Source organism: Micromys minutus, assembly GCF_963924665.1.
Source record: "Micromys minutus genome assembly, chromosome: 14".
In the NCBI taxonomy this organism is placed as follows: Eukaryota; Metazoa; Chordata; class Mammalia; order Rodentia; family Muridae; genus Micromys; species Micromys minutus.
Window position 1 is genome coordinate 1602568 of NC_137983.1, and position 19197 is coordinate 1621764.

Below are 19197 nucleotides of genomic sequence, written 5' to 3' on the forward strand. Positions count from 1 at the left end.
GAGATGATCCAGGCTGCTCTTTCAGAGGACCCATATGCTAGCTCACAACTGTCTGTAACCCCAGTTTGGGGTGTCCAGCGTCCTGACCTCCAAGGTTATCAGGCACATAAGTCGTATACAGACATGTAAACAAAGCACCCATACACATAAAATAAAAAATAAAAAACTAAATGAGGACCTGGTAAGATGGGTTAAAGGCACTTGCCACCTAGTATGACAACCTACATTCAATCCCTGTGACCCATATGGCAGAGGGAGATAACTGACTCATGTCATCTGGCTGCCACCTGCAGGCGATGATAGTCACACATCCTTTCACACAGTTAGTTACATAGATAAAAAAGACAGGGCTGGAAAAATGGCTCAGTGGATAAGAGCACTTACTGAATTAGTGTAAGGACCTGAGTTTAGATCCCAGCAACCATATAAAACTGTAGCCACACCCATAATCCCAATTCTGTGGGACCAGAATTGTTGTTGTCTACTAGAGCTTGCTAGCTGCCAGCCTAGCTCCAGGTTCAGTAAGAGTTACCATTTCAAGGAATAAGATGTAAAGAATGACAGGACACCCACATCCTCTGACCTCCACATCTGGCACATGTGCGCATGCACCGCACATATTTAGCATATTTAACAGGCATGCATGAGAGGGCCTCTGAATTGTGCAGCCTGTGCTCTTGACTAAGCCCCATCAGTGATGTCTTTTGTATTTTTTGTTTTCAGGTATTTTAATTGAGTTTATGTGTGTACATATATATGTAAGGATAGAGTATGAGTGTGTACTATATGTGTGAATGTATAGGCTCTTAACACTGTTTTACTCTCGAGACAGGGTCTTATTTAATCTGGAATTATGCTGGTGACTAGCAAGTTCTATCTGTCCTCCAGTTGCCACCTCCCACAGCACTGGGGTTACAGGCATTCACTGTCTGTCATACCAGCCACTGAGCCATCTCTCTGGCCCTAGAGTAGTTTTCTTTCTTTCTTTCTTCCTTCCTTCCTTCCTTCCTTCCTTCCTTCCTTCCTTCCTTCCTTTCTTCCTTCTTTCCTTTCTTCCTTCCTTTCTTCCTTCTTTCCTTCCTTCCTTCCTTCCTTTCTTTCTTTTTTTCTTTCTTTCTTTCTTTTTCTTGGATTTTATAGACAGGGTTTTTCTTTGTAGCCCTAGAACTCACTCTGTAGGCCAGGCTGGCCTTGAACTCACAGAAGTCTGCTTGCCTCCTCCTCCTGAATACTAAGGATTAAATATGTGCACCACCACTGCCTGGTAGCTGTTTTTTAAAAAGTCTTACTCTTTTGCCCAACTGTTTAGAAACTCTTGGGGTCAGACGGTCCTCATGCTGTGTCACAGGCATACAGTACCACCACTGCCTCTAGCTGCATCTCACTCCACCTGTTCTCCACGTTAATACTGAAGCAGCCTGTGTACAGTGGTAGTGGATCCATGCTTAGCAGCTCCTTTCTGGAGTCTACACCTACTCTCTGCAGCCCAGTGACTCTCACTATGTATGGCTAAGCTGGGACATCTTTCAGCAGGACATTTTCTTTCTCAACCAGGCTTTCTATGATCGAAGGTTCCAGCGCTAATGGCCTTGTGGATTTCTGCTGCCTTACAGCTCGCTGTCCTGGTCCCCAGGCCTTTGTGGTCCACCATTCCTTACAACATCCATTCTGTGTATTGCAGCAGTTCCCCAGCGGGCGGACCACAGGGTGGTGGACACGATTGACCAGCTTGTCATGCGTGTCATCCAAGGAAGGCTATCCCCCAGAGAGAGAACACTTCTCCTGCAGGACCCTGCTTACTGGTAAGATGGTTATTTTGTCTTTTTTTTTTTTTAATTTTTTTTAAGGACATGTTCTTATTTAAGAAATAATTGTTTTATGTGTATGAGTTTTTTGCCTGCATGTATGTCTTTGTACCACATTTTGTGTCTGAGGAGACTAGAAGTGTATGTCAGATCGCCTAGAGACAGTTTTCAGCTGACATTTAGGTGCTGGAAATTGAACTGGGGTCCTCTAGAAGAACAGCAAGTAGTCTTAAAGAGCTGAGCCATGTCTCTAGACCTATTTTATCTTTTGCAAAAGCAGTTGAGCACCACTCGCTTCTCTACTGGACTGTCCTAGGAGGCAAAGAGACAGGTATCCCAAAAGCACATGGTAATGAAGAGAGACTTTACAGCCCTGGAAAGCAAGAAGGTCAGAACTGGCAGCCAGCCTGGACTACAGGATAAAGACTCTGTAAAAAAACTTAAGGATGAAGAGTGTTTTGCCTGCATGTGTACCACATGCTTGGTGACTGGAGAAGTCAGAAGGTGGCATTGGATCTCCTAGAATTGGAGTTATGGATGATTGTGAACCACCATGTGATTGGTAGTAATCCAACCTGGATTCACTGCAAGAACAGGAAGTGCTCTTAATCTCTGAGCTAGCCCCTCCAGCCTCTCTGACTTGTTTTTTTTTTTTTTTTTTGTAAGAGATAGGATATTAAGTTGTGGCTTAAGCTATGCCCAGCCTCTCTGGGCTAAAGGGATCCTCCTGGCCCAGCCCTGGTTGCTGTTGACTCTACACTGACAACCTATGAATTTGTCTAAAACTGTCCTTGCTTTACAGATAGAGGCACCGTGCTTGCAGGATACTTAGCTAAAAGCAGGGGAGGAAGCTGGGTGGCCTTAGATTGGTGAGGGAAGCTAAGACCGTTTGATAAGAAGGCATCCTGGTATAGAGGCCTAGGGGTGATGTCACCAGAGAGACCTGACCTAGAGAGAGGACTGCTTCTGCCACAGAGACACTGGGCACAGCCTAGCAGCTGATGGTCACCACTAGAGGTGGCAGATAGAAGAAGCCATACTTGGTAGTGTGAGGTGGAGGCGCTAGCTTTGAACTCTGGCATTCCTCCTGCTTTAAGCTCTGGTGCTGGGGTGGCAGGAGAGACAGTGCACACAGGAGTGTGGCTGTGCTTCTTTCTGTTGCTGGTGCTCTCAGCACTTGTACTTTGTAAGGGAAGTAGGGCTCTGGCTCTGCAGTTGTTCCCTCAGCCTTTGGGGAACTCTCAGTCAGTGATCCAGGAACTTTTCACTTGTCACCTCCAGTATCAGCAAAGGGCTGAGTTCAAGACCATTGGGTCCTAGACTCTTGGTGTTCAGTTCCCCATGCAGAACAGTGTCCAGCACATGGTTTGCTTTGAATTTTGAAAGTCTTTGTGTAGTCTGGGCTGATCTGGAACTTGACATCCTCCTGCCTCAGCCTTCCCAGTGTTGGGGTTGTATGTGTGTGCCACCTCATGTACTGTTTTGAATGTTTTACCTAGTCTCCAGCTGGCTGGAAACACTGGAGGAATGTGACTGTGTCCATAGCTTTAGTGATAAAGGAGTTTGTCCCTTCTCGTTCTGTGTTACATCCAAACTCAGCTAACTCCCAAGCAGCAAACCTGGGTATACAGGGCCAACTGTGACAGTTGTCTGGGTTTTTGTTGTTGCTGTTTTATTTTGTACTTTGTTTTTGTTTAATGAGCTGGAGAATGCTAGGGTCCAAATGGAGGACACAGGTTCCCATTCCTTTTGTTTTTTCACAGGCATCAGAGGTTTGACATCTTGTACCTGAGGGAGTCGGTGAGGTGACCACCTCAGCCTAGTTTATTCAGCTGTCCCTAGTACATTTGCAGGTGACTTGGAATCCCCTCAGTCTTGCCACACCTCCCTCAATGGCACAGGGAAAGCTCACAGAGCACTTGGCCATCTGGCCATGTAAGAGGTTCCCCCTCTTGTCTGCCGTAGAGCTGCAGGACAGTGTGAGCCTACAGCTTCCAAGGCTCTGAGCTACCTCATAGCTGCTCACCAAAGTAGAAAAGGAATCCAACAAATGCTCAGTTATACACCATTCATCCCAACACTCTGGAGACAGAGACAGATAGATCTCTGTGAATTTGAGGACATCCTGGTCTATATTGTGAGTCCAGGCTAGCCATGGCTATATAGTAAGACTATCTAAAAAACAAAACAAATAAAAAGGTAATAATTCAACAGGCAGTGATGGTGCATACTTTGAATCCAGCACACTGGAGGTAGAGGCAGAGGTGGGGAGATCTCTGAGTTCAAGGCCATCCTGGTGTATAGAACGAATTCTAGGACAGCCAGGACTACACAGAGAAACAAAAAGAGAATGGCTCATTTTGTAGTCCAGGCTGGCCTCGAGTTCTCTGCTGTCCTGCTTCAGCCTCCCCAGTGTTAGGACTAAGAATAAGCCTCTTTACATCCAGCTGAATCAAAGCTCCTGACTTTCTTTGAGCAGCAGAGGGCAGCAGCTGCCTCGTTCTTCACTTGGGAGGCACAGAACTGCTTTCACATTGCTCTGCCCTGTGTCTGCTTGGCAGGTTTCTGTCTGATGAGAGCAGCCTGGAGTATCAGTACTACAAGCTGAAGCTGGCAGAGTCACAGAGACTGACCCACAGCTGGCCTGTCGTGGAACGGAGGCCAACGCCAGCCCAGTGTGCAGTGCGTGCCATGCTGTATGCACAAGCTGTGCGAAGCCTCAAGCGCAGACTCCTCCCATGGCAACGCAGGCGGCTGCTTCGCTCCCAGGGTCCTCGAGGCCTGAAGGCCAAGAAAGCCACCACTGCCCAGCAGACATCCCTGTCCTCGGGCACTCGTCAGAAACACCATGGCCGCCAGGCTTCTGGCTCCTTGAGGGTGAAACCACCACCACGGGATTCAAGTGATGCTGCCCAGGACTGCCTACCAGAGCCTGTCAAACCCTGTCCACAGCCCTCCAGCCCTGGAGCCTTGGGCCCATCTCCTCGGCCAACAGCAGGGGAGGACTCTGGAGCCCTGCCAGCCTCTTCTCGATGCCCCTCTGCTAATAGTAGGTGTTCACTCCTACCCCATCCTGTCCCACGCTCATCTGGGTCCCTTGGGGTGGTAGGAGTCAGGATGCTAGGTGCTCAGCAGTCTGGGGAAGATAGCAAGCTAGAGTAGTCAGCAGAACCTGGACAGGATGGATACATGGCCACACTGTCCTTCATATTCCTCCTGAGCCCCGACTCCTGATAATCTAACAAAGTGCTTGCTACCCAGGTCCCTGCTTGGCCCTCCCATGGGGTGCTGATATTGGGGTGGCCAGGCCAGGCCTGAGTCTTCATCATGCCACCATTACCCTCGTGTGTGCCAGAGTCCACTGAAGTGAAAGTCATGGAAAAGGACATAGTTTTCAGAGAACTTGCACACACCTCTTATTGCTTTGCTTGGTTTTGCTTGTGTTTGAGGTTTGAGACCGGATCTTTTCATGTAATTCTGGAGCTCACTGTGTAGACCAGACTGGGCTTGAACTCACAGAGATCCATCTGTCTCTGCTTTCAAGTGCTGAGATTAAAGGCATGTACCACCATGGCCTGGAAGAGCTTATTTTGTGTGAGACAGGGTCTCTTTAGCTCTGGTTGGTCTGGCATGTGCTATAGCTGGGACTGGGCTGGAACCTACAGCCACTGACCTGCCACATCCTTGTCTCAGTGCCTGGCTTCTTCTACATTTTCATCCTGCCTAGGTTACTTACAGCATCTAGCAGTACTCACACTACATGAAGCTGGCTGTTGTTGGACATACCTGTCATCCCAGACTTGCATGGTCGGCCTCACTTATATGAGACCTCATCTCAAATAATAGAAATAATCATTTCTGTATTATTTGGGGTGGGTGAGAATATGAAGTACGAACAGAGGCAGTGCTAAGTGTCTTCATTAGTCTGGGTTTGGCAGTGCTAGCCATTGAATGCAAGGCCACAGGTCTGCTGGGCAGACACTCACCTCCAGGCGATGTCCCAAAACCATTGCCAGTATTTCCAACCTGTCCTGAGGTCTGTGTACTTCAAATACCCCATGGTATTTCCTTAGATGCCTCTTGTACCACTGCCTCTGCACAGCTGCACTGCTGATGATGCTGATAGTTTGGTTATGCCAGCTTTCCTTTACTGCCCAGGGGCCCCTTCCAGCTTTAGGTGGGACATGAGCAGACTATACAGTGCCCAAGCCTCACCATAGACCACCCATGCTTCTCTGCTCCTGACTGATTCCAGCAGAGTCCTGAGCTGTTGGCTGGGTGTCTACTGACCTAAGCTTCAAGAGTCTGAGCCACAGGTTGGCAGTCTGTTGGCTGAGGTGATGAGGATGATGGCCATTTGCCTGTTCCCCTCAGCCAGCCCAGTTGTCCACGGGGCTGCTGATGCTTCTGCCACAATCTGCCTATTGGCTAATTGTGACAATAAGAAGACTTCAGAATCACATGGTACAGGGAAGGACCCAGGATAGGCAGCTTGAGTCATGCTAAAGAGCCACGACCACTGCTTTCTGTTTTGTAGTGGATGCAAAGACCATGGAGACTGCCGAGAAGCTGGCCAGATTTGTGGCTCAGGTTGGCCCTGAGATTGAGCAGTTCAGCATAGAGAACAGCACTGACAACCCTGACCTGTGGTACGTGCCTTGGACTCCACCACACCCCATAGCCCACATGCTGTGAGCAGGTAGGATGGGGTCCACCTTCAGCTGAGCCTGGCCCAGAGCTGACGTCTGTTGGGTCAGCCTTCACCCAGGTTATCAGGAAATGGCCTCGCCCTCCTTTCCATTCACCTTCACACAGACAAAGGGCTGAATACCCTAGTAGCATTTGTGCCTCTCAGCCACCCCTGAGCAGCCAGACACTATGGAAACTCCAGCCTGTGGTGGAAGGCCTCTGTGATGAAGATGCTCCTAGGCTCCTCCAGAGGCCATGAGACCTTCCCACCTCCACTATGCCCACGTATTCCCAGAATTAAGATGGGCATTGTTGAGTTTCCTCCTCCTTGCTGGAGAGCTATGTCATGATCTGACTGAAAATGTAGTTGAATGTTTTGCTGGGTGCAAGGGGCCTGGTCTGTCCCTAGTGCTACAGTGGAGTACAGTTAGAGACTTACAGGTTTGAGCCAGGGCTGGAATTAGGTTGATATATTTCTTGCCTGGCATGCACTGAGCCCTAGTGTCTGTCGCAAGCACTGCATAAGCCACATCATGTTCCATTCCTGCCTCATTAGCACTTAGAAAGTGGAGACAGGAAAATCAGTAGTTCAATGTCATCTTTGCTACATAGGGAAGTTGAGGTCCTGCTTCTAAAAGCACAGAACAGAAGGATGGAAAGCAGGCAGAATGGGCAGAGGGCAGACAGGCTGCTTACATGTCTTAAAGAACTTGTGGTTCCAATGCAAACAGCATGCTGCTCTGGCTGCCTGGGCCTAGTGTGTCCTTCACTTCTCAGCCCTGGCCCTTGATTGTCCTGCTCAGGCTGCTTCCTGCCCACAGGAGAGCCAGTGTACCATGCTCAGAGCCACATCCTGCTTGCTGCGCACATGTACTGTCATTTCAGGCTGTTAGTTGGGCTTTTTTTCCCCTAATTCAGTGAAGACTACAGTTTGAAAAGAACCCTCGCTGTTCTTGCTTATTGTTTACACGGTTTGTTTACTTTGTGGTGGACATAAGCAAACGTGAAGGTCAGAGGACAATTCGCAGGAGTTATTCTCTCCTTCCACCATGGAAGTCCAATTGTCAGGCTTGGAAGCAGGCAATGCCTTTATCCTCTGAGCCATCTTGCTGGCCCTCCAGAGTGTTGGGATTAAAGGCATGTATTACCACACCCAGTTGGAATTTTTGTTAGTCTGTGTTGTTTTACAGTAAAAATCACCTAGAGAAGTCCCACACACCCTTCTCAGTACCAGGGAGCCATCTTGTTTGTACAGTGCCAAGCACTTGCCCACTTAGCCTAGCACTACAAAAATGTTCCCAGACCCCTCTCCTTTCTACCTGCACATCTGTCCTCCTGACTGGTTTTGGATCCCCTGCTAGCCTACATACAGTGTGTCATTCAATTCATACTCCTTCAACAGTGCTGTCCAATGTGTTCATGAAGGGAACCCCAGGACCTCTGGTAGGTCCTGCCCCTCCCCAGTGTCAGAACAACTACACACACAACATAAACGGGGAATGGTTGATTTGGGCTCATGGCTTCTGAGGTCTCAGCTAGTGGTTGGTCTGGCTTCACTTGCACTTAGAGACAAAGCAGAGAAGCACAGCAGGCCTCTCTGGAGGCCAGGAGTAAAACAGAGCATGTGTGTGCTACCAGTGCACTGCCTTCTCCTCCCCTCTGCTCTATCTGAGTCCTCCTGGGATGGTCCTGTATGCTGACCCCACAGCATTCAGCTCTGCCCCCCACACCCTTTGTACCAGCCAACCCGATCGTGACCCTGTGCTCTACCTTCTGTCTGTCACTTCTTCTGTCCCCAGTCAGTCAGCTGCTCATCAGTCTGTACTTGCTAGAACTACCATGTCCTTGTGTGCCTGTGTGTGCTGTTACATGTGTATGTCCCTGAGTGTTGGTGCACTTGATATTATGGACACAAGGAAGCCAGACACTGAATGTCTTCCCCAATTTCCTTTCCTTCTTAGTTTTTGTTTATTTAATGTTTGTATATGTGTGTGTGAGTTTATGTGAACTGCGTGTGTACAAATGCCCATGGAGGCCAGAAGAGAGCATTGGGTCTGCTGAAATGGGAATTACAGAGTGTTGTGAGCCTGGTGTAAGTGCTGAACTTGGACTCAAGTCCCTTGTAAGAGCAATATACCTTGTTGTTAATGTTGGGACATTTACAAAGCGGCTGCTGTGGGGGATTGTGGGGTAAGGTACTAGGCCCTGGGTTCTAGCATCATTGAAGAAGGGGAGACTTTTTGTGGCAACTTGTTAGTATCTTGGGGGAAAAATCCTGAGGTTAAGAAACCTGGCTCGGTACTGGAGAAGATGATTTAGAGGTTAAGCTGATCTTCCCAGCACCCACAAGGCAGCTCACAACTGTCTGTAACTTCAGTTTCAGGGGATCTGACGCCTTTACATAGACATACATGCAAGTAGAACACCAATGCACATAAAAAAGTAAAATAGAACGGAATCATCAAAAATATTAAAGGAAAAAACATGCTACTTCTTAGTGCGCCTGCAGGCTGAAGAGTACCCTCTCCCTTGGCCACTTCTGGGCTTCTGAGCCTTTGGGTGTGTGAGCTTCTGTTGCTGCTCAGGCATCTCAGATCCTTCATCTATTTACTTTATTACTGTGTGTTTGCTGTGGACTCAGCTCTCAGTTCTGTGTGTAGCAAGTGTTTTTATTGGCTGAGCTGCCTCACAGCTTTTCCTTTTTTTTTTTTTTTTTTTTTTAATTCCTTTTTTCTTTTGAGTTTGGTAGGGATGGAATGGGGGTGCCTCTTGCAACTTGCAGAAGCATCCTGTCTTGACAAACTTCAGGACAATCTTATCCCGTCCAAAGATTATTAGATTCGGCTGTCCTAGTCCTACAGGAGTCTGAACATCCTGTCTCCCATTAGCTGCTCTGTGAACCCATAGCAAGGTCACAGGGAGGCCTGGCCTCTGTCCTACGCCAAGTAGGAGCTTCACACTCACTCCTGCAGCTCAACAGTGCATTTTCCCCTCAGGTTCCTACATGACCAGAGCAGCTCAGCTTTCAAGTTCTACCGAGAGAAGGTGCTGGAACTGTGCCCATCCATCTCCTTCCATTCCACGGGTGAGGCTGGGGATTCAGCGCAGAGCCCTACAGCCAGCAAGGAGGGTAAGGGCGAGCCAGAGGAGGGGCATCCTGAGCAGGAGGCTGCACTGGAGGGCCCCGAGGTGATGCCTGAGGAGGAAGAAGAAGATGAGGAGGAGAGCGAGGAGGACGAGGGCGGAGAGGAGACCTGCACTCTCAGGCCACAGGCAGGAGCTGCCAAGTGTCCAGGCTCTGAGGGCAGTTCCCCCACTGACAGCATCCCTGGAGAAGGGTCCAGGGAAGACCAGGCCGGCACCCCTGGCCTATCACAGGTCTCCTCTGGCAGCTGCTTCCCCAGGAAGAGAATCAGCAGCAAGTCACTGAAAGTTGGCATGATCCCTGCCCCAAAGAGGGTGTGTCTCATCCAGGAGTCAAAGGGTGAGTATCCGTAGTCAGTGAGGAGCACACTCAGTAGCCAGTCACCCTACTTTCTCGGAGCATCTGCTAGCATTGTGTGTGCAGATGGGCCCAAGTGCCTGGCACAGTACACAGGGTTTTCTGCATTAGAACTTAGGATTTGAGTGAATTTTTTGGGTCTTGTGGTGGTTTTCTTTGACACAATATACGTGTTTAGTCTGTGCTGGCCTCATACAGTAAATCTTCCTGGCCAGCTCTCACAGGGTGAACTGCAGGTATACCACCACAGCCAGTTTCTCCATGGTTCACAGTGCTGGCAGGAGAGCCTAACCAGGCTAGTGCTGTGTGGGCCCTAGGCCTATGCTTTGGCTTGAAAGTATTTTTAGTCATTGTGCACTGCGCTCTAACGTGTTAGCACGAGACCTGCATGTCCAGTAAGAGGGCTTCCTTCCTTACAAGGAGCTCTCACCACTAGACTGTAATAGAAGTTCAACCTGTTATTTCCCACCCTCGACCTTGAGGCACACAGTTTCTCTCCCATACCTGTAGTGAAACTGGGGAGACAGGAACCATCGGACCTTGCAGGCTGTGTAAAATTCACTCTGTAGTCAGAGATGTCTACTTGGCAAAGTTCTCAGAGATGTGTTTTTAGCACTGTAGTGATGGCCAGTGGCCCCACTGTGACCCTTGTGTCCTGTATCTCAGGAGCTGAACCATACTTCTATCTTACATCAGATACCTTGGTGCTTTGCGCATCTGTGAGACAGGCCTGCCACTATCTTCAGTGACTTCCATGATGAGAGCTTGATGCTTTTCTGAGCTCTGTGTTCTCAAATTGAACAGTTAGGGGCTTGACTAGGAGGGCATAGTGCTGCCGTCGCCTGCCTGCAGCAGGACAGTGCTCCTGTCACCGTGGAAAGCAGCCCGAGCAGCAGGTCTCTGGGGTGGAGTGGTGCCCTTGGCTTCGTCACAGCCATTCACAGTCAGATCAGCAGACAGAGCATTTGAGAGCTGGAGACAGGATGGGCAGACAGGTGTGGACCATCTTCACCAGGCAGCATTTCTGTCTATCTCTAAGGGCATGGGGCAAATGTTCAATGTGAACAGATCTTTCCCTTTTGTCTTCCAGTCCATGAACCAGTTCGAATTGCCTACGACAGGCCTCGGGGTCGTCCCATAGCCAAAAAGAAGGTGTGTGTGACTACATTGTGACACTACCCCTGCAGGTTCAGGATCAGAATGGTTGACTTGCTGCTTGTGATGAAGTTTCAGGCACTTTACAGAGCTAGGTGTGGAGCATGTGCCTGTCCTAGGTGCTCAAAAGGCTGGGTAGGATGGTTACTTATGCACAGGAGTTCCTGGCTGGCCCAGACATCACAGCAAGCTTCATCCCCAAGACAGCAGCCAGGCATAGCATGCCTGTTATTGCTTCGCTGCCTTCAGGAGGCTAGGCTTGAAGATCTCAGGTTTGGAGCCAGCCTGGGCTGGAGTGGGATTGCATTCAGCTCTACACTATAAACTATGCAGTGCACAGGAGAACAGTCCACTCATAGAAGAGGTTGGCTGCCAGAGGGCCATTCATCCTTACAGGTCTCTTGTTCAGTCATTTCTGCTTTGGCCTGGGCCTCACCCTCCTCACAGGGTTTCCCTCATAATCTTAGTACAGGGCAGCAGCATGCTACTCCACAGCCAGTTACCAGTTCTAACCTGGGGTAAGGGACCTGGCCTCAAGAAGTCCCACCCCAGGGCTGGAGAGATGGCTCAGTGGTTAAGAGCACTGCTCTTCCAGAGGTCCTGAGTTCAATTCTCAACAACCACCTAGTGGCTCACAACCATCTGTATTGGGATCTGATGCCCTCTTGTGGTGTGTCTGAAGACAGCTACAGTGTGCTCATATACAATAAATAAATCTTAAAAAATAAAAAAGGAAAGAAGTCACACCCCCAAGAATGTTACAGGGAAGCTGGAGGTGAGTGGAGCTTACCATTCAACCACTTGGAGATCCAGTGTGCACTGAGACAGACTGACCTACCACCCACCTTTCTCTCCTCAGAAACCCAAGGACCTGGAGTTTACCCAACAGAAACTGACAGACAAGAACGTGGGCTTCCAGATGCTGCAGAAGATGGGCTGGAAGGAAGGCCACGGCCTGGGCTCCCTTGGGAAGGGCATCCGAGAGCCCGTCAGCGTGTATGACATGGCTGGGGGAACACTTGGGTGCCTTGGGTTCGGGCTATACCAGAGTATACAGTCAAGTCTTTTTACTAGCTGTTCACTCCGGTGCACACGGTAGCCAGCTCCTTCCTATATAGGCCTCTGAACAGCTTCTTGACCCTTAAATCTAAGCAACATTTAGTAATGGCACAGGTATTTCTGGAAGCCATTACAGGCTACAAGGATGGAAACACAAATCCTCAGCCCCTGATCATATGTCCAGAGGATGTGTCCCTCAGCACCAACATACCCCTGGGTAAGGTGACCTGTTTTGATCAGACTGCAAACCCACAGAGGGCTCCAGTCAGGCCTAGCTGGCTCTTATCTGTGATCTTGGAAGACTGAGGCAGGGAAATTGTGAGTTCTAGGCCAACTTGGGCTAATTAAAAGACTGTCTCAAGCACAAAGGCCATGCTCCCATGAGCTAGTGGCTTCTTTTTCTTGTTTAATGTTTGTTGTTCTAGGGAGAGAACTCTGGGCCTCACCACATGGCAAGCACTCATTAAACCATGCCCCAGCCCTGTGACTGTATTTCCTCCCTGGATATCTGTCCCAAGACCCTGTGCACCCTAGTGGACTCCTGATCCTACCTCTGACTGTCACCTCTGTTCTGCAGGGGGACCCTCTCAGAAGGAGAGGGCCTGGGAGCTGATGGGCCTGAGCAGAAAGAAGACACCTTTGACGTCTTCCGCCAGCGCATGATGCAAATGTACAGACACAAGCGGGCCAGCAAATAGGTGCGTGCCGGGACCCAAATCAGCACCGATGCTACCAGAAGGAAAATCGAGGGAGGCAGAAGGGCCTTTCTTGCCATGTGCCCTCTTCCTGTTCAGGCATGCAGAGGAGGAAGCTCCCCAACAAAAGGGTAGCTTACTGGTCCCAGCCTTCCCATCATCCCTTCAGTGCCTCTGCCTGAACAGGCCACCCTTGGCCTTCCCTGTTTCTGCTCCAGATTTCTCTCAAAGATGACAGTCCCTTTCAGGGGTCCAGCAGCTAGGACAGACCTGATTAGTGGTCTTGCTCAGCCACTACATTTCTTCCTGAGGGCCTCAAGTGCTATTTTGTGAAGGGTCTACAGGCCTCATCTTTCCCACTCTTGGTTCTTTTTAACTTTTATTGTGTGTATGTGTGTAAGTAGGTGTGTTGAGGTGCCCATAGGAACGGCAAAGGACAACTTGTGAGTCAGTTCTCCTTCCACCATGTCGGACTCTGAGATTGAACTCAAGTCCTCAGGCTTGGTAGCAAGCTCCCTCACCCATTGATCCCTATTGCCGGCCCTCATTCTGGTTCTTGACCTTCTCTCCCATCATGCTCCATACACAGTTCTGAACAGCCATTCTCTTCCTAACTAGATCAGAGCCACTGGCGACAGAGATAAGCCTCGAAGCAGCCTTGCCCTTCCCGTCACCCTGTCCCGGACGCCTGCAGCCTGAGCCTCGGTGTGTACTCGGCCAGCTCCACATCCCTAGGTCAGGTTCCATCAGGCCTTGCCACTGTGCGCAGTGCAGCAGCCACTCAGGCACCTTGTCTGTCCTGCTTCTGACTCTGTCCTTCATCTTATTCCCCTTTAAGCATGGTTTCTCAGCCTTGGTGCCCAGGGCCCGGCTCCTCTGTAAGGTCTCCACAGCCCTGCCTTCCAGAGCCCTGTGCTGCTGTGTCTTCAGAGCTTATCTGGAAACAGACAGGCTCCAGCGGAGAGGGAGCACTGTGGATTCCTGCTATTGAGCAATGGTGTCTGAGAGCTTTACAGGCTCAGGCAGAGACACCTAGGGCTAGTTAAAGTCCTGCCTGGCTGTGTAGCAGGACCCTGTCTTCAGAGACTTGTCAAAATCTTAGCCCCAATTTAATATAGTTGGGGCTTATAATACACCTATTTCTGAAAGTACGTTCTGAGGAAAACCCCAGTCCTTATCTCCAGCCTCCACAGTGCGCGGCTCCTGCAGGTGTGTGCTATGATGCTGCGGCCCAGTTTCCATGGACAGTGTCTTTCTGAAGCCTCTGGAAGGACGGCACAGCTCAGCTGCAATGGATGTCTGCTTTGGAGCCTAACTCCACCTGTGCCTGCTGCCCCTGTTTGGTACAGACACTCTCACTGTGTCCCAGCCTCCCTGCCACAGTGCTGGGCATTTGAAATCAGTCTAGAAGTCTGGGAAGGCTGATGTCAGGGGCTGGGGACACGCTGGTCAGGTGTCAGTCATGAGCACGGCTGGAGGATCTTGCTGGAGTGATACTCAACTCTCACAGGCGGTGCGCTTAGCTCTACCTTCTGTTTCCCAGTGTGCCCTTCTTCATATCTGCTGCAGCCCGCGCCTACCTCACTCTCTTGTGTTGTCTTGGCAACTCACAGGTCTTTGTAGCTATGGAGATGCTGCACTGCCTGGGTCACAGTCTGACCCTTGAGCACTGTAATCTACAGGATGGAAGATGACAGGTCAGGGACCCCAGGCTTCAGCTTCTTCATCTTCAGGTCTTTTCTTTCACTTTCTAGCAGCTTCCATGTTGGCTGTGGGTTGGAATGGGACCCTTGTCCATGGTGGACTCTTAGGAGTTCCCATCCATAAGTGGAGCACACACGCCTGGGCATGCTTCTTACTCCATAGCTTCAGCTTCTCTCCAGACAGCTTCGTTTGTGCTGGTCTATTGGGTCTTCAAGATGATTGAGGAATTGTGCATAGATGGTCCTGTCCCAAGTTTCTGTCACTCTGGGACTATCAGGTTGCCTCCAAAGTTGAGAATGACATTCCTGGGTGCTCTTCTGGAGGCAGGATGGGTAGTGGGGGAGAGAGCACATGCCTCATACCCATCAACGGGAGCTTACATGACCCTCCTCTCACCCTGCCGTCCTTCCCCTCCTGGGGCACCTTGCTCTCCAGCCAAGCTGCTCTGGGGGCAGAGCTGTGGAGGACACCTGATGCATACTTGTGTGACCTTGTCTCTATCATGGTGTTTGTCCTGTCATTCTAGTTCCAGGGTCACACCCACAAGGACCATGGATTCCAAAAGTTGTGCTGGCCTGGCCTGCCCTGGCTCCAGTGTGTTCCTGTTCCTGGATGTGAGTCGTGCAAGTTGATTCTGTACCTGGTAAAGCCTAGAACACACTTGTGACGTCACCACTTGGACGTAGTTGTGTTTGTAAGGATCTAAGAAGTCGTGTTCGGTGTCGAGTGCTTGGAATAAATGAAGAGCAGACCCGCTCCCCGGCTCCCGTGCTGCAGTCACTAGACCTCCATGGGTTATATCATAGTCTGCACTGAAGAAGAAAAAATAAATTGGATAGAGTAGCTCATGCCTATAATCTTAGCACTAGGGAAACTGAGGCAGGAAGATTGCTTTCAGTTCCTGGATATCCTGAGCTGCAGAATGAAACTGTCTCAAACATGTGAATCCTGTGAGGAGGACATGAAAGGTGGCGGTGCAGACCCAGGCCTGACAGGTGCCAAGTGGTCAGAAATGGGGATCTGAGCCCTGATGACCAGAATCCCCAGGTCCAACAGTGTGTCCCCAGAGTCCAGCCTCAATTACAGACATTCCCAGGCCTGACCAGATAACAGTCCATCAACCCAAACCCAATGACAAGTGTCTAGCTCTCATGAGTCTCCCAAGGCCTGATATCAGTGTAAAATAGAGGTTTTCCAAGACCAATGACACCATCCCCTTGACTTTGTTCTCTCCCAAGCCTAATGATAGGCTTTTTCCTGTACATGATGAGGAGGTAGCCCCAGGCTCACTGTATTCTGCAAGCCTCTGATAACTAGGTTTGTCCTCTAGGTGCCCTCTGTGACCCAGGCTGGTCTTGAATTCAAGATGTTCTGCTTCATCTTCTGGAGCCTTGGGATCATGGGTCTGTCACCAGACATAGTCTCTGAGAGAATGGCTGCCCATGGCTAACCTGCCTTGTCCCTACCTGGGGCAAGAGCACTGAGTAGCAGGGCCTCAGACATGGTTTTGTGCCCTAAAGATCCCTTGCCTCTGGTTTTCCTACCAATACTTCCCTATACCTAAGCAGGAGGGTGAAGAAACAGGAAACCCTGGGCATGGCCCTTCAGAAGCTGCACCTCCTCTGCTTTATCCTAGAGGAATTCTTACCATGATGGTGACCAGCCAAGCCGTGCCACCTGGCACCCTGTCTCTTGTACCCACCCACCCGATTCTCCACCACAGCCATTGTGGGGGCCATGTGGGTGAACACAGGGCAGAGTCTCCAGCCATATGGGGGTGAGGAGAGAGTCCACATTTAGGCTTTGACCTCTGTCCTCAGTTTCCCCTGACAAACTGTAAGAACCATTAGAACCATCAGAAGGTAGAATACCCCCTGTGTCTTGGGGCCTCTATTGCTATGATAAAGTGCCATGAACAAAAAAGCAATTAGGGAGGAGAATGCTTACACTTCCATAGTACTGTTCATCATTGAAGGCCGTCAGGACAGAAAGCTGGAGGCAGGAACTGATGCAGAGGCTATGGAGAGGTGCTGGTTTGCTCCATACTGATCGCTCAGCCTGCTTTCTTATAGAACCCAGGCCCATCAGTCCAGGGATGGCTTCACCCACAATAGGCTGGGCCCTCCCCATCGTAACAAAATGCCCTACAAGCTTGCTTACACCCCAGTCTTACAGAGGCATTTCCTCCATTAAGATGACCCCAGCCTGTGTCAAATTGACATAAAACTAACCGGAACACCCTTTGAATTTAAGGCTGTGTGGTAATTAAATGTGTCTTATACAGGAGAGTGTTCCCTCACTCAGCTGTGGTTCAAGGACAAGCCAGATGCATGCAGAATAAAGCACAAGGGTCCCCTTCTCCTACATCCACAAAATAAAATAACAGGCACATGTGAGCCCCAGCAACATGAGACAGCCAGGAGTTGTTGAGTCTTATTTCCTCAGGAATGCATGGCCAGTGTGGAGCAGAACAGAAGCCTTTCCTTTCCGGGGGGTTTTGCATGTATAACTGCAGAGAAACAAGCTTGAGACAGTTGGGTTTGGAAATACTGGTTCATATTTCACAGCCATGTTGTTGTCACGGATATTTTTTAAATTACATTTATTCGGGTTAATGAGATGGCTCAGTGGCTAAGAGCACTCACTGGGTCTTCCAGAGACAGGTTCAGTTCCCAGCACCTACGTGGCAACTTACACCATCTGTAACTCCAGTTCCAGGGCATCTGTCACCTTCTGGCCTCAGGCACTACACACACACTGTGTACAGTTATATATGCAGGCAAAAGGCCCATACACGTGAAATAAAAGTCTTTAAGTTAAAAATTGGTGGGCTGGAGTGGCGGCTGCTCTTCCAGAGGTCCTGAGTTAAATTCCCAGCAACCACATGGTGGCTCACAACGATCTGTAATGGGATCTGATGCCCTCTGCTGGTGTGTCTGAAGACAAGGACAGTGTACTCATGCTAAATAAACAAATCTTAAAAATCAAAAGAAAGAATTGGTGTGGGTCTGTATGAGTGAATGTGGCTGTGTATGCCTTTGACCTGTGTGGAGGATGGGGAGTCAGTTCTCTCCGACCATGTGGAACAGGGGTCACACTCAGGTTATCAGCTTAGCCACAAGTGCCAGTACCCACTCAGCCACTGGTCTGCTCCATCATTTAAAACACTGGGTTTTTACAAATACGTTTAATTTTACATAATGGGTGTTTTGCCTGCGTGTGTGTCTGTACCACACGTGTACCTGGTGCCCGTGGGGACCAGAACAGGGCATCAGATCTCCTAGAACCACAGTTGCAGATGGTGAGTCACCACCAATTGCTGGGAGTCAAATTCTGGTCTTCTGAAAGAGTGGCCAGGGCTCCTAACCACTGAGTCCTCTAGTCCCTTAGAATAAGTCTTGTGTTTGTAGGTTTTGTTATTTTTGAAGCAGAATCTCTATATAGTACTGGCTGTTCTAGAACTCCGTATGTAGGCCAGACTGGCCTTGAACTCAGAGATCTGCCTGCCTGTGTCTCCCAGGCACTGGGATGGAAGGCATGCATCATCATGCTCAGCCCCTTAAACTGATCTTTTCTTAAGAATTATTCATTTATTTTATCTATATGACCACACTGTAGCTGTCTCCAGACACACCAGAAGAGGGCATCAGATCCCATTATAGACGGTTGTGAGCCACCACATGGTTGCTGGGAATTGAACTCAGGACCTTTGGAAGAGTAGTAGCCAGTGCTCTTAACCACTGAGCAGTGGCCTAGTTGCAGGTGACACTTTTTTAAATCTTTTTGTTTTTTCAGACAGTTTTTCTGTAGCCTGGTTGTCCTAGAACTCACTCTGTAGATCAAGCCTCCAACCCAGAGATCTTCACTCAGAGATCACCTGCCCCTGCCTTCCTAGTACTGGGATTAAAGGTGTACACCACCATCTGACTTTTTATTGTATGTGTATGTATGTTTGCCTACATGTAAGTGTACCATGGAATGCCATGTCTCAGGAAACCAGAAGTTGTCAGACCCCCCCCCCCGACCCCATATCTGGAATTATAGTTGATACTTAGCTGCCAAATGGGTGCTGGGGACCAAACCCTGGTCCTCTGGAAGAGCAGCCACTGCTCTTACTTACTGAGCCTTCTCTGAAGACTCTTAGTTTTGAGACAAAGTTTCATACCGAGCCAGTAGCCTGGAAGGCTGTGTATCAGGCTAACACCAAACTCAGAAACCCATCTGCCTCTTCCTCTGCCTCCTGGGTGTTGGGGTTAAACGTACTCAATACACATCATGGAATAACTTGAAAGTACACATGCTTACACAAGTTGTCATGAAACACACCTCTTGCCACTGGGAACAAATTTGTTGCCTCTGGCAACAAATCCCAGAGTTGAGCAACACCTGCCCCAATGTCCGGCTTTCTATCCCACCCATAGCCCTGTGCTCTCTGAAGTGGGGCCTTGGGCAGAAGGAGAGGGGAAGCAGGCTCACCCTGCTCCTTTTAGTCCATACGATCCTGCACTGACTTCACTGGCCTGTGGTCCAAGAACCCCAGACTGACCCTCCAGGATCTTGAGCCCCTGGTGGAGTAGCAGGGGCCACA

At 49.6% G+C, this 19197-nt stretch overlaps 1 protein-coding gene across 5 annotated transcripts in view; it reads left to right on the top strand.

Annotated features, from left to right (window-relative positions):
- SUGP2 (SURP and G-patch domain containing 2) overlaps window positions 1-18119 on the top strand; it is a 31861-nt gene extending 13742 nt beyond the window's left edge. For 3 of the 5 annotated variants that reach the window (XM_080928768.1, XM_080928765.1, XM_080928766.1), the window contains exons 4-11: window positions 1682-1802; window positions 4367-4854; window positions 6343-6454; window positions 9491-9978; window positions 11087-11148; window positions 12011-12147; window positions 12788-12908; window positions 15136-18119. In XM_080928768.1, coding sequence (XP_080784894.1) covers window positions 1682-1802; window positions 4367-4854; window positions 6343-6454; window positions 9491-9978; window positions 11087-11148; window positions 12011-12147; window positions 12788-12908 — 1529 coding nt within the window. In that variant the 3' untranslated portion in view covers window positions 15136-18119. Of the gene's footprint in view, window positions 1-1681; window positions 1803-4366; window positions 4855-6342; window positions 6455-9490; window positions 9979-11086; window positions 11149-12010; window positions 12148-12787; window positions 12909-13523; window positions 13611-15135 lie in introns of all 5 variants that reach the window. The other 2 variants (XR_013975331.1, XM_080928767.1) reach the window with 2 other exon arrangements.
- Window positions 18120-19197: the final 1078 nt, after the last annotated feature.